The sequence below is a fragment of the Thalassophryne amazonica genome, chromosome 10 (assembly GCF_902500255.1).
Source record: "Thalassophryne amazonica chromosome 10, fThaAma1.1, whole genome shotgun sequence".
Lineage (NCBI taxonomy): Eukaryota > Metazoa > Chordata > Actinopteri > Batrachoidiformes > Batrachoididae > Thalassophryne > Thalassophryne amazonica.
In genome coordinates this window covers 83599212-83614826 of record NC_047112.1, presented here as the reverse complement: position 1 = coordinate 83614826, position 15615 = coordinate 83599212, and the positions used below count along the sequence as shown (strand labels likewise).

General features: G+C 40.0%; 1 protein-coding gene across 1 annotated transcript; it reads left to right on the top strand.

Moving 5' to 3' along the window:
* Positions 1-1429: 1429 nt before the first annotated feature.
* LOC117518148 (cytochrome P450 2J2-like) lies at positions 1430-15325 on the top strand. The gene is made up of 3 exons (XM_034179208.1): positions 1430-1686; positions 10682-10844; positions 15198-15325. Exons 1-3 carry the CDS (start codon positions 1504-1506, stop codon positions 15323-15325), a joined length of 474 nt encoding a protein of 157 aa, XP_034035099.1. The 5' UTR covers positions 1430-1503.
* Positions 15326-15615: the final 290 nt, after the last annotated feature.

The following is a 15615-nucleotide window of genomic DNA, read 5'->3' as shown; positions in this document are numbered from 1 at the left end:
ATAGCCTTAAGAGTGTGCATATCATGAATGCTTGGTCTTGTTGGATTTGTTAGATTCTACTGAATCTACTGGTACCTTGTTTCCCATGTAACAATAAGAAATATACTCAAAACCTGGATTAATCTTTTTAGTCACATAGCACTACTATTATACTGAACACTACTGTATGTTAGTGTGATTCTATTTCAGATTATTTATTTCATTTTATGTTGTTTTTTGGCAGCACAGCGGCTTAGTGGTTAGCAGTGTTGACCCACAGCGATAAGGTTTGATTCTGACTTGATTCTTTCTGTGTGGAGTTTCCGTGTTGTTTGTATGTTCCTGTTTGTTCCTTCCAGGTGCTCCTGTTTCCTCCCACTAGAGGTGTGAATGTGTTTGTCTGTCTACATGTGGCCCTGTGACAGCCCCCCATGGCACTTAATTGGAATTAAGAGGTATAGAATATGAATGAATGAATAAATATTTATGGTTGCTTATCAGTCTGCTTTCTGTAAATGAGTCAGTTCTGTATGAGTTGAGCACAAATAATGTTGGTATTTGTGTGTTTGTGTAAAAGCAGGTTTGTGCTTTTCAACATCATTATTACAAAATGTGGTCTTTGCACTGTTATATTCAGGAGTGAAGTGCGCGCTGCGAGATCTCAGTAACATTGAAGACTGCATTGATACTCTCTGATCACGCTTCACTTTAACCGCTGCACACGGACAACACAATTAACATAGCAACATAAAACTATTTTTATATTGTGCCTAAAACTCTCATTAATATATTCTCTGGGTTTTTAGACGTTGTTATTGCGTTTGTTTTATGTAAACATGCGAGAATCACAGGCTGTCTCTCCGTTATTTTCAATGGGAGCTGCTGTGAGCTACAATCGCTTCCTGATCATGTCGTTCTGGGGGAAAGTCAAGTTTGCTCTTTAACGTCTTGATTATTGTTCTTTACAACACTGTTTGTCCTCTTTGTTCCAGACTAATATACGTATATAATATGTCTGAAATTTGGTTTGCGTTTATTAAATTCCACGCCGATTAAACGTAGCAGACACGGCTTTTTTGTTATAATTGTTTTAGCACGTTTTCAGGGTATCATGCAGCAGTCTCTTACTAACGTGATGAAAAGCATAAAAAATGACATTTTTGTAGTATAATATTCATTTACAACTGTCATCATGTGGATTTTCTATGCTGTTTTGACTGCAGCGATTCTGTGGCACGCAAGGGATTATGGGATACGTGAAAACCCCAAATGCCTTTAAAATCCAACACACTCACAAGCATAAAGTCTGAAGGGCCAGCTGGAAGAGTTCATGTTCCAGTGTTGTTTACTTTTGCAAAGAATTCCAAGAATCTCCTGGTATTACATAACATTTCCTGGATTGGACATCTGGTTCAAATCTCTCCCACTTCACCAGAGCCTTTGAGGCACACCCCAACTCCATCTGCAGGCTCGAATGATGTTGTTTTTTTTTTCTACACAGAGGAACTGAACAATAACATTAGAATGATTTTTCAAACGCTGTTTGAGTGTATGGACTTCACCGGCTGGCTGTTGTTGATCTTTGCAGTGTTACTGTTAACTGATGTGGTAAAAAACTGGACTCCAAGCAAATTTCCACCTGGACCCTTGGCTTTACCTTTTGTTGGAAATGTCTTCACTGGGATTGACTTCAAAACCATTAACAAGGTCGGACAGACAACACTGTGCATGGCTTTGATTCAGTTCACATCAAACTGGAGCTAAAATGTGTATTGTGTACTTTTAATTTTTACTCAGCACAGCCCTGGATGCTACTTCATGCATTTCACAAAATGTTCCGTAAAAACTTTATATCTGAAAAAACCACATCGCAATTATAAAACAGATGTAATAACAATTAGGTATATCTATCAGTTATTACTGTTCTGAGATTCAGTTAATCTCTATAGTAACATGATTCAACTGCAAGAGCACTCATTAGTGTACATCCCTCACACAGTGCGGTAAAACGACCTAACTCTAGTGCTTTTGGAAAATTCACTCCAGAACTGAATGTGCTTTGTGTAAGGGCCCGGTCCCACTGGGGAGAGGATTAACTGTACATGAATTGAGTCTACAAAGTACGGGCGTTAATTGTCGTCTGCAACAAAAATGGCCAAAAATGACAAATGTCCCACTGTAAATTACAGATATATTAATAATGTATAGCGAATGTATGATAAACAATCACGGTTGTATAATGCATGTAGTGAGGAAACGGATCCGACACATTGCGACTTTCACGGTAGTATTACGGGTGTATTATGAATGCATCGCCACGTGCTGCACGTGCACGGCATCTGCATTGCGGTCATAAAAGAAGCGCACTCGGGCCGTCGGCATCAATATTCACATCAACAATACAGGCTCTGAAGCAATAGCTAGACTTGGACAAGTTGATTAGAGTAAACAAGCAGTGAACAGGGCGAGTGGTGACATCAGTGGATTGCATCAGAGCGCAGCTCATCTGAATGATTATAACAAGAAGTTAAATCTGTTATAAACAGGAATAAATACTGTGACAGCTGCAGACAAGAAGGAAAAAACATGCAACTGTTTTATCAAACCTTGACAATGTAAACAAGTCAAATAATGACCTTTTAAGTCGGCTCAAAATGCTTTCTGCAGCTTGTTAGCCGTTCACGCGCGTGCACGCGTGCACACATGCACGAACGGCCCAGCTGCAGCTTCCTCTGTGATTCAGAAGGTGATTAGAGCCATTTTCAACAGCCAATTTGCACAAAATAATTATTTTATATAGGCAGCATCCAGCGCAGAGCACGTGGCAGCCGGTAGAACAAAGAACGGCGTCCAGCTGTGAGCACAGCGCATCTGATTTGCATCCACTGCAAATCAGATGCAAAGCAGACGTAATAAAAATGCTTTATTCGTGGCCAATCTGTATGCAGTCGCTACAACTTATTTTAGTTCATGATGTGGACACGATGGGCATGCAAAATATCCGTTTTACACACAGTCCCAGTTACTGCCAAGCCACAAATCCCTGTCAGTTGCGGATATCAGCAGATGACGGCGAATATATTGAGCACATAGATTGAGTATGTTTGTGTATGTCTTGAGTAAGTATGGAGTATGTAAGGCGGATGTAATCCGCAGCCACAATTTTGTGCAGCTCAAAATCCTGGTAACGGAAAAACATGCCTCTGCGGATAATTACGGACGTGTGCGGGTGTCGGCTGACTCATACAAGCATGTTTCACATATATTGTGGATGTTAAGCGAATATGAACCAATACCTATAATATTATAATAACCTATAATATCCATACGCAAATCCTCCTAAATGCCAGTGGGACAGGGCCCTAAGAACAAGACTGAACCAATGTTCAGTTCCTAGTCACACTAGTTAGGTGTGTCCGTCCTTTTTAGGGCCTACATCTGACTTAATTCTTTGTAAAACCAGGATTGTGCTTTTTGCCAAAATTGTTGTAAAATGCTGTTGCTAATAATGTCAAAAATGCTTTCAATTTCCCTGAGAGAGTCTTCCCAAGGGATCAATAAAGTTCTATCTAATCTAACAATGGCAGTTTTACATTGTTCACATTTACCGAAATTGGCAGTTACACCAATGTGTGCACCAGTGATCGTGTTGGCTCTCAGAAGTTATACAGAGGTGGTCCTGATTCGTAGTTGGCTGTGACACTGCTTTGGAACACCAGGCACTGCACACGTTCTTCCATGTAGAACTAGAGTTGTGTCAGGAAGGGCATTTGACGTTGTCCCAAAATCCCAATGTAGAGCTGTTCTACAGCAGCTAAAAGGAAAAGCACAAATAAACATAAAAAAAAACGCACATAGGCAGTACAATATAAAATGTGCACTCTTTGCAAGATTTCTAAAAATAGGTTTGAGTAACACTGTTTTAAATTTTCTTTATAGTTTGTATACAATTTGAATGAATGACAAAGGAACAGAGAAAATAGTCCAACAGTGCACCCATGCGGGCGAAAGGGTGCAGGCAGAAACAAAGCTTGTAAACACCTACCCCTTCAACCAAAGAATTAAAAAGAAACATTATACATATACCTAATACAAATATGAATTGATCTCTGAACTACAATTTCAAAAACACAAACGTACAAGCAGCAGTACACCAAAACAGACAAAAGCAGTAAATCTAATTTAACATACTACAACAGCCCAGTCTCATGTTTTTTTTTTGTGCTCCTATCACGAAATGAGTCAAATTTTCATGATGTTTTTTTTTTCTAACTCACTATTACTAACCCTACTCCTTCCCCAACCCTAACCATAACCACCCCGACCCTCCCGTTTCACTTTAATTTCATGCAGCCGTCACAAAATGTATTAGAATGAATTTGTGCTGCTGTGACGAAAATGAGGCACTTTTCGTGACAATATCACAAACCAACAGATTAATGTATATTTCGTGCTGCTGAATCACGACATGCCATGAGACTGGGTTGACTATAACGAGCAATCAAATAGTTACTGTAGAGTCTTTTAAAGCCTACCAAAGTACCAGGTGGTTTTATGTTATCCGGGCAATTTTTCCAAATGTTAACACCTTTTACAGAAACACAATGACGTTTTATGGTAGTTCATATCTTTGATTTCTGAAATAACAATGTTTTGTCTCTCATTTTAAACAGGTCCTGGACATGTAACGGCAGAAATTTATTTTGTGTTTTGAACATAATTGTATTATGATATAATCAATCAAATCCCAAAATTTCAAAATATGCAAACGGATGATCAATGGATTTGTTAGCTCACAATATGGTTTCTTACAAATAATTCTTATAGCTTTCTTTTGAAGTAAAAATATAGGATTTATGTTTGCTTTGTAGGTAGTTCCTGAAACTTCAATACAGTAGGTCATGTATGGAACAAGTAATGAATGATATAAGGTAACTGAGTGTTGGGGGAGGAAGTCTTGTGCTTTATACTAGATGGCAGTGATCTTTGACATTTTCAATTTAACATAATTTATATGTGTTTTCCAGCGTAGATTATCATGGATAAAGACCCTAGAAATTTAGTTTCATTTACGAGTTCAATTTCAACATCGTTGTACTCTTAAACTTCTACACAAGGTCCTGGACTTATTACCAAATACAATACATTTTGTTTTACCAAAGTGAAGTGACAATTTTTTGGAATCAATCTATTCCTTGAACTTCTGCAGTTCCTTCTCCATCATGTCCAGGACCTGTCCCAAATGATCCCACTACAAAACACAGTAGTGTCATCAGCAAATAAAATACAATGCACAAACTTGGAAACTAAACATATGTCATTGATATCAAGATTCAAGATTAATTTATTATGACCACACAACAAGTTGGTGGAATTTGTTTCCAGTACAGCGTGAAATGCTCATATGTCTGTGTCAACACACAACAAACAAACATACAACAAACAAACATACAAACAATAGACATATACACATAGAATACTCAGTTAATGACTTGGTTTAGTGTCCGTACAGCTGTTGGAAAACAGCTGTTTCTGAATCTGACTGATTTAGTTGGCAGGGACCTGTAGCGTCTTCCAGAAGGCAACAGTGTGAACAGGTGATATGCAGGTTGTGAGGGGTCAGAAGTGATTTTTACTGCCTGTTGTGTGATGCATCTATGGTACAGTTTGTCAATGGAAGGGAAGGTGAGGCCTATGATTTTAGATGATTTGTCTATTATACGTTGTAGTTTTTTGCATGAATAGGAGTCCAGATTTCCATACTAGATGATTATGGAAGAGGTGAGATGCTTTGAATGATGGCGATATAAAACTGAAGCAGGATGTTGTGCCTGACTCTGAATTTTTGAGTTGTCTGTAGATTTGGTCTGAATGTTTTATGTTGTGTGAAGCGCCTTGAGACAATTTCATTGTGAATTGGTGCTATATAATTATAAATTGAATTTGAATGCAGTTTCCATTTGAGTGTGTTACTAATGTGTGTACCTAGGAATTTGAGTGACTCAGTGACAGAGATGGGCTGGGTAGAAATGGAAATGGGGATTTTGCGAGAGGGTGAGTGTGAGAAGTCGGACTATGTGTTTCCTGGGTTTTTTGACGTGTTAAGCTGTAGGTTATTGTTTTGGCACCAAGTGACTGCTTGGGTGACCTGTTCATGGTAGTAATGTTCGTTATTGTTAGTGATGAGTCCAATTATTGTAGCGTCATCTGCATATTTAAGAATGGAAAATGAACTATGGGTGGATGTGAGGGAGTTTGTGTAGATGGAGAAAAGCCAAGGGGAAAGAACACAACCCTGAGGGGCACCTGTGCTGAGGGTCAGAGGTTGGACAGGAGGCTACCCATCCTGACCCTCTCTCTCCTTTGTTACAGGACGTTATGGATCCAGTGGGAGAGAGTAGTGCCAATATCCATGTCCATGAGTTTATTGAAGAGGCTGACCGGGTTGATTGTATAAAAGCAGAGCTGAAGTCAATGAACAGTAGCCGGGCGTAGGTGTGGGGGGACTCAGGTGTTGCATGATGTAATAAATGGCCAGGATTATTGCATCTTCAACAGATCTATTAGTCCGGTAAGCAAACTGGTGACTGTCCATGAGGGGGGAGGTAAGTTCTTTCAGGTGTGTGAGTATGATGTGTTCAAATGATTTCTTATAACCGAAGGGAGAGCTATTGTTCTGTAGTCGTTAAGGCAGGATATTTTATTGGATTTGGGTACCAGAATGATAATGGAGTCCTTAAAGGATTTGGGAACAATGCACTGACTGAGGGAGCGATTGAAAATGAAAGTGAAGATTGGGGCTAGCTGGGCTGCACAGTGCTTCAGGACAGCTGGGCTGACACCATCAGGCCCCGCTGCTTTCCTCTTTTTTATTTTGCTAAAGAGGCTCTGACCTCCTCCTCCACAATAAGGAACTGAGGTGATGGTGGGGGGGATGGGGGAGAAATGGAGGGGATAGGCTGCTGTTCGAACTTACCATAAAAGTTATTTAATAATTCTGGTAAGCTACTGTCAGTGTCTGGTGAGGGGGGTGGGCTTGTTTTATAATTAGTCATGTTTTTTAAATTTTTTTCCAGATTTTTTATCGTCATTTGATTGCATTTGCTGTTCTAATTTTTGTGCATATATGGATTTAGCTTTTCTTATGGCAGATCTGAGTTTGTATTTGGCTTTGTTATATTGTTCTTTATTCTCTTTAAATAAGCAGTGTTCTTTTTCTTACAGAGTAATTGAACTTCTTTTGTGAACCATGGCTGTTATTGCTGTATAACTATTTTGGTGGGGATGCACATCTCCACACAAAGTTGACTTATGATGTCACTATCTTTGTCAACTCATCCACATTGGCCTCTGCTGCACTGAATATGTCCCAATCAGTACACTTGAAGCAGCCTCTCATGCTATCGATGCAGGCGCTGGACCAGCACGGGACAGACTTGGACCTTCCGTTGTAGGATTTATGTTTCTGGTGGTATTTTTGGAAGAGCAGGAGCATGGCGTGGTCTGATTCCTCCCCAACGGAGCCCTCGGAAAGGACCTGTAGGGTCCGCTAATTGGGATGTAGCAGGTAGTCCAGGATTGTTAGCACCTCTACTCGGGCAGTGTGACTTGTTGGGCGTAGTTAGGGAGGACCACTGACAGGCTGGCGTGGTTGAAGTGTCAGTGCCACAACAATTTGGGAACAATTTGGGAACTGAGGAACACTAACTGTTGAAGCTTTGAAGGTGGAATTCTTTCCCATTCTTGTTTGATGTACGACTTCAGTTGTTCAACAGTCCGGGGTCGCTGTTGTCTTATTTTGTGCTTCATAATGCACCACACATTTTCAATGGGTGACAGGTCTGGACTGCAGACAGGTCAGTCTAGTACCTGCACTCTTTTACGCTGTTGCAATACGTGCAGAATGTGGCTTGGTATTGACTTGCTGAAATAAGCAGAGACGTCCCTGAAGAAGACGTTGCTTGGATGGCAGCATGTGTTGCTCCAAAACCTGGATGTACCTTTCAGAATTGATGGTGCCATCACAGATGTGTAAGTTGTTCATGCCATGGGCACTAACACACCCCCATACCATCACAGATGCTGGCTTTGAACTTTGCGCTGGTAACAATCTGGATGGTCCTTTTCCTCTTTGGTCCAGAGGACACGACGTCCATGATTTCCAAAACAATTTGAAATGTGGACTCATCAGACCACAGCATACTTTTCCACTTTGCGTCTGTCCATTTCAAATGAGCTCGGGCCCAGAGAAGGCGGCGGGTCGTTTCTGGATGTTGTTGATGTATGGCTTTCACTTTGCATGGGAGAGTTTTAGATGTAGCGACAAACTCTGTTACTGACAATGATTTTCTGAAGTGTTCCTGAGCCCATGCGATAAGATCCTTTACACAATGATGTTGGTTTTAATGCAGTGCCACTGAGGGATTGAAGATCAGGGGCATTCAATGTTGGTTTTCGGCCTTGCCGCTCACATGGAGAAAGTTCTCCAGATTCTCTGAATCTCTGATTATATTTCGGACTGTAGATGATGGAATCCCTAAATTCCTTGCAATTGAACATTGAGAACATTGTTCTTAAACTGTTGGACTATTTTTTCATGCAGTTGTTCACAATTGATGATCCTTGCCCCATCTTTTCTTGTGAACGGCTGAGCCTTTTGGGGATGCTCCTTTTTTACCAATCGTGACACTCACAATTAGTGTCCCAAATGCTTATTGAGTGTTGTTTAGAAGGAAAGGTGATGTAACACAGTGGTAACATACCACTGTCCCAGCTTTTTTGAAACATGTTGCAGGCATCAATTTCAAATGAGCAAATGGGTGATTCTTAGACTACGGGCACTTTTATGTCCCTTGATCATATTTTATGAAAAAAGAAAAAAGGGGAAATTTCACACTTTTATAGTTATCTTTACAATGAAAGTGTTTTAAAATAATTGTCCTAGTAGTCTATGATGACTTTTTCACCTTTTTTCAGCATCATTATATGCAAATATTGCCGTTTTGTGCTTGTCCCACACCCAGACTTATGATCTTCAATGATAAAAATGAATAGCAAACAAATGTTTTTTCTAATGTTTTAAAATATCTCTGAATAAAATATCAGTAAAATAATCAAACATAATTGGGGTATTCAATGTCATACAACTGTTGTGATTTTTGTAAACGAAATGTAATTGTCCCACACTATTGCCGTAATTTCCACCACAACAATAATGTACCTTTAAAAAGTTGTATGAAAGATTGTTTGGGTAGTTTCTATGGAGATAAACAGTAACATCAGAGCACATATATATAGCACCAAATCACAACAAACAGTTGCCCCAAGGCGCTTTATATTGTAAGGCAATGTGTGTGGTGGAAATACATTTACAAGGCCAATGTGCCCGTAGTTAAAGAATCACCCAAATATTTGCACAAAAACAATAAAGAAACAAACAAACAAAGTTTATCAGTTTTAACATTAAATATCTTGTCTTTGTGTTGTATCCAATTGAATATAGGTTGAAGAGGATTTACAAATCATTGTATTCTGTTTTTATTTACATTCCACACAATGTTCCAACTTCATTGGAATTGGGGTTGTAGAAACGAAGATACCATGCTGCCCAGCTGCTGGTTGACAGTTTTAAGACACAAATGAAGCATCTGATGGGCAATTCCACGGTGACTGATGTTACATTCAGAGAGGAAGCAGGGCTTTTGAAGTGACCAGGACTTACAGCCCCTGAGTGTTCCTATCTTGTGGAAGGCATAATAGGGACAAGTTCTACCTGGTAGGGGAAGAAAACTTTGTTGGTGCTTAGTACACATTGGTGCTTCTCAATATTACGAGCGTGAGACTGACATTACAAGAAAAAAAACGCCACTAGGAACATTTATTATAAAATTTTATTGTAACTTTGTCTTCTAACTATATGGGCTTAACAACTCTTTTTATTTGAGGATATAAGGTTACAAGCAACTCTCATTCCTCTGCACCTTGCCATGTTACAAATCAAAGGCATAAACTGAATGATTGCATACTTATGTGTGACTGACATTACGTGACTGACATTACAGGATTGTCACTCTATATTTAAAGTTAAATTAACAAATTTGCAGATTGGAACATCCACAGAATTTTCAACAGCACTTTGTTGTGACTTTCGTGACTGATGTTACACACCCACAAAAGTAGTTTAAAGAAAAGATTATTTGGGACATTATGGTCTGAACAAGCCAATTTCTGGTTTGTGTTCCCTTGGTCAGTGTGGATAGTGGTATTGCAAAGCTCATGCAGAGGATGAAAATCTTTTATGCAATAGATAGAAAATGAGCCCAAATCATCACATTTTGATGGGAGAGAGCACATGAAAAATGAGCGTGCTTTGACATTGTATAGCTAACCTGAAATTACTAGCTTGCTGAAATTACTTTCTTTCTGCACAAGTGAATATTTGCTCTTACAATTTCAAACACTATTCTCCCTAACTTCTAAAAAAAAAAAAAAAAAAAAAAAAATCTTTGGGCTGTGAGCTTCTACAACATGGAATTGCCCTGATAGAGATCAGCCCACAAATTGCAACCACAGCACTTTGTCAGAATTGGTGCAATGGGATATGTGGTCGCCCATTCTTTATATATTAATTGTCTGCACCGCAATTCATGTATCTAGAGATGACAACATTTTATCTTTTGAAATGTGTATTTTTTATGTACAGCTTGCTGTGGAGTATGGTCCAGTGTTCAGCCTGAGAAGAGGCAGTGAGAGGATCGTGCTTGTGTCAGGAACCAAGATGGTGAAAGAAGCCCTTGTTAACCAGCTGAACAGCTTTGTTGATCGACCCATAATACCACTTCTCCACGTTGTCTTTAAAGGCCTTGGTGAGTCAATGAAATGAGTGAATGATGGCATGAATGAATAGCACAGCTATATTATTAACTTTTGAACAAAGGCTGATAGTGTACTCATATCTTGAGAGAAAAGTCATTTGAACAGCATGTTTTATATGATGATCCAGAGGCAGTGCTGTTACCCATAGTTATCTTGTAGAAGGGTGGAGATTCAAATCCAACCCAACATTGTTGAAAAATCTGTGTGCTTTATATCCAAACCGATGTTAGGTGGCTCGGTAGTAGTTAAGGAGCTGGCCTGCCATCTATAGACCTGTGTTTGAATCCCACTCATGCTTCCTGTCTGTGTCCTGGACAAGATCCGATGTTACCCCTGTTAGTGACACTTTATACGTGTGGTAATGTTGCTTTTCTGACATTACTGTAGAATATCACTACTCATTGTTAATTGTTCAACACTGACAGTGATGAAATGACCCCAGGTTAGTCTTCAGCAGTTAACACTTTTGAAAGTGCTTTTAACATTGAAAAGAGTTGACAGAGAATTTTTTTTTTTTTGTCAGTGGTATTTAACACTGGTGATTTAGGCTTCTACTAACATAGTGGTAGTAGTATCATACTCTGTGGCTATTTTGCTTCTTGTTGGTCTGATGCATTGCACAAGGCATTTAGGAGGAGGGGGGACTATCATTCTTCAGCAAAACCTAAAACCATAAGCTAGACAGACAGAAAGCAGAGACAGATGCATTTGGGTTAATGAGAAACTAAAGACAGGTGTGCGATTAGAAATAGGACACACGTGTGAAGAGAAAACAAATGATTCTACAAACAGGAAGGGAAAGCAGATTAAACTACCACACTGCACCCCCAAACAAAACCCAAGAACATTTGAGCACAGACCAGACTGACAGACAACAGCTATGTGCGATGGATTTGATATTGCCCATTATAACACCGAAATAGATCCTTGTCATTTGTGGTTTGTATGTCTTGTGATATTGATCATTCATCCCATTTGCCATTTGGTTTCACTTACTGTGCAATTTTGGTTCCATATGCTTTGTATCATTCCATTCCATGACCACTGTGACCTCACATTGGTGGCGATGGTGCTTAGCTTAAAAACAGACATGGCGGGTTTGTTTTGGTGACAGACAACTGTTTGTGCTCATTCTTCTAACACACACACACACACACAAAACAAATCTTGTACGCCATAAGCTGTCTGGAGGCATTAGCAGTATTTTCTGGGATGTCTGTAGCTGAACGATGAAACCGTTGTCAGATGAGACTCAACACAATTTCTGTTGCGGTTTTGCGCTGGACTGACGAAAGCACGAAAGAAGTTCAGTACACGAAGAAGCCAATGCACATCCTCAGGTTACGGACATCATCAGGATGTTTTTGAAGGTAGACTGAAAAAAGAGAATAGTTGAACCAACTTAGAACCCCCAATTCCCATGAAGTTGGGACCTTGTGTAAAATGAAAAAAAAAAAAAACAGAATACAATGATTTGCAAATCCTCTTCAACCTACATTCAATTGAATACACCATAAAGACAATTTAATGTTAAAACTGATCAACTTTATTGTTTTTGTGCAAATATTTGTTCATTTTGAAATGGATGCCTGCAACATGTTTCAAAAAAGCTGGGACAGTGGTATGTTTACCACTGTGTTACATCACCTTTCCTTCTAACAACACTCAATAAGCGTTTGGGAACTGAGGACACTAATTGTTGAAGCTTTTTAGGTGGAATTCTTTTCCATTCTTGCTTGATGTACGACTTCAGTTGTTCAACAGTCCGGGGTCTCCGTTGTCGTATTTTGCGCTTCATAATGCACCACACATTTTCAAAGGGTGACAGGTCTGGACTGCAGGCAGGCCAGTCTGGTACCTGCACTCTTTTACTACGAAGCCACACTGTTGTAAAATGTGCAGAATGTGGCTTGGCATTGTCTTGCTGAAATAAGCATGGATGTCCCTGAAAAAGACGTGCTTGGATGGCAGCATGTGTTGCTCCAAAACCTGGATGTACCTTTCAGCATTGATGGTGCCATCACAGATGTGTAAGTTGCCCATGCCTGGGCACTAACACACCCCATACTATCACAGATGCTGGCTTTTGAACTTTGCGCTGGTAACAATCTGGATGTCTTTTTTCCTCTTTTGTCCGGAGAACGTCCATGATTTCCAAAAACAATTTGAAATGTGGACTCACCAGAACCCAGCAAACTTTTCCTCTTTGCATCTGTCCATTTTCAAATGAGCTCGGGGCCCAGAGAAGGTTGGTGGCATTTCTGGATGTTGTTGATGTATGGCTTTTGCTTTGCATGGTAGAGTTTTAACTTGCACTTGGTAGTGATGAACTGTGTTACTGTCGGTGGTTTTCTGAAGTGTTCCTGAGCCCACGTGGTAAGATACTTTACACAATGATTGTTGGTTTTTAATGCAGTGCCACCTGAGGGATTGAAGATCGCAGGCATTCAATGTTGGTTTTTGGCCTTGCACTGACGTGTAGAAAATTCTCCAGATCTCTGTATCTTCTAATTATATTATGGACTGTAGACGATGGAATCCCTAAATTCCTTGCAATTGAACATTGAGAAACATTGTTCTTAAACTGTTGGACTATTTTTTCATGCAGTTGTTCACAAAGTGGTGATCCTCGCCCCATCTTTGCTTGTGAATGGCTGAGCCTTTTGGGGATGCTCTTTTTTATACCCAGTCATGACACTCAAAAGGGAGTTTTTCCTTCCCACTGTCGCCAAGTGCTTGCTCACAGGGGGTCGTTTTGACCTTTGGGGTTTTTACGTAATTATTGTATGGCCTTGCCTTACAATATAAAGCGCCTTGGGGCAACTGTTTGTTGTGATTTGGCGCTATATAAATAAAATTGAATTGAATTGAACTCACAATTAGTGTCCTCAGTTCCCAAACGCTAATTGAGTGTTGTTAGAAGGAAAGGTGATGTAACACAGTGGTAAACATACCACTGTCCCAGCTTTTTTGAACGTGTTGCAGGCATTCCTGTTATGTGCCGACGCGGGTTGAGGAGCGGACCTGCGTCTGACTGAACCCAGCGCTAAATAACCAGAAAGCGGTTCCAGAAAAAACAAAAACAATTTATTTTCCCCTTTTGTGACAATACTCAGTTGTACAAACAAAAAGTGCGTTTATCTGGCGGAAGCGAAGGACGGCGCGCTCTCCCAGCGCCCAAAGGGATCGAAGCCCGGCGCTTCTGGACTCACGTTCACCGCCAAACACCCCCAGGTGGACACGACAAACCGACTCTGCGAAGGATAGAAAAGGTGAGGTAAGTCAGCAGCTACACTAATATCCTTCAAAGGCACACACTATCAGCAACACATTCAGGTCTGAATTTAAGCTTTATGTAAATGAGCAGCTTCTTCACAACAGGTGGAGGATCATCTGTCCGCACGCCACGGCCGTGAGAGCGAGCTGCATAATTCTCATCAATATTCACATATACTGCGTAACAAAATATCAATTACTGTTAACACTTATTCAGACAATCAATCACCTCTGATGTGTGCTGACAGCATGTGTCCCTCACCCGTCCTCCTTCACAGGCACGATGTGTCAAAACCCAGGCGCGGTTCCTCAGCGTCTCACAACATCACAAGGTCGAGTTCCCGGCAATTCTGCTCGAATCACACATGGCTTAAATGCAGAACGCCATCTCATTATCTGCCTCAGCTGAAAGTCTTAGGTTGCACGTGAGCATCATCACAGGTGCTGCATATCACACTGATGAGGGTGAAGGACTCTTCTGCCAGCACCTCTCCACAGACAAAAAAACAGTTTCCATACCACCTGGAGAGCAAAGAAAGAAAGAACACCAAAATTGTCCAGCCAAACCCCCCCCAACACATCCATTTCAAAATTGATCAGTTTTAACATAAATATCTTGTCTTTGTGGTATATTCAATTAAATATAGTTAAAGAGGATTGCAAATAGTTGTATTTGGTTTTTATTTACATTTCACACAACGTCCCAACTTCATTGGAAATGGGGTTGTATTTATTTATTTTAATATTTTATTTTCATATTGGACTGTTTGGAACCACACTCCCTTTTCACTTGTTTATAAATTAATAAAATATGAAATGACAAGGATCTATTTCAGGCATTATATAAAACAAATAATGAATGTTTTTTCATTTGTGCAATGGAAGGAATATTTGATTCTTTTCACCTCACGAAATACTCTTGCCATTTAACTCATAAACATTCATTATCGACTTCTGCACAACTAAAGTCGTTGCATTTCTGAGCTGACCACTGAGCCACAATAGAACATTTTTTTCTACATTTGTTATGTATTGCTGTGTGTGTACATTTGAATTTCAATGTCTAGGCATCGCCCTTAGCAGTGGCTACTTGTGGAAGAAACAGAGGAAGTTTGCTAACACTTATCTGCGTTACTTCGGGGAGGACAGAAGTCATTGGAAAAATACATTGAAGTGGAAAGCATGTTCTTTGTGATGCTTTCAAAGAGGAACAAGGCAAGTATAGCACAGATCACCAGGTCATATAACATCACTACCACAGACAGCAGTGACGTACATGTCAACAAGTTTTACTTACAATCAAATTGAATTCACTACATTCCTAGGGAAAACATTCAACCCCCAGTACACCATCATCAATGCGGTGAGTAATATCATCTCTTACATGCTGTTTGGACATCGCTTTGAATACAGTGATGAAAGATTCCGAAAGGTTCTGCAGTTGGATAATGAGGCTCTTTTTCTTGCTGGCACATTTGGAGCTCA

Coding starts and splice junctions, on each gene's coding strand:
- LOC117518148 (XM_034179208.1), top strand. CDS start 1,504: ATGATTTTTCAAACGCTGTTTGAGTGTATGGACTTCACCGGCTGGCTG. Junction 1,687..10,681: donor ACTTCAAAACCATTAACAAG/GTCGGACAGACA, acceptor TTTTATGTACAG/CTTGCTGTGGAGTATGGTCC. Junction 10,845..15,197: donor CGTTGTCTTTAAAGGCCTTG/GTGAGTCAATGA, acceptor TTCAATGTCTAG/GCATCGCCCTTAGCAGTGGC.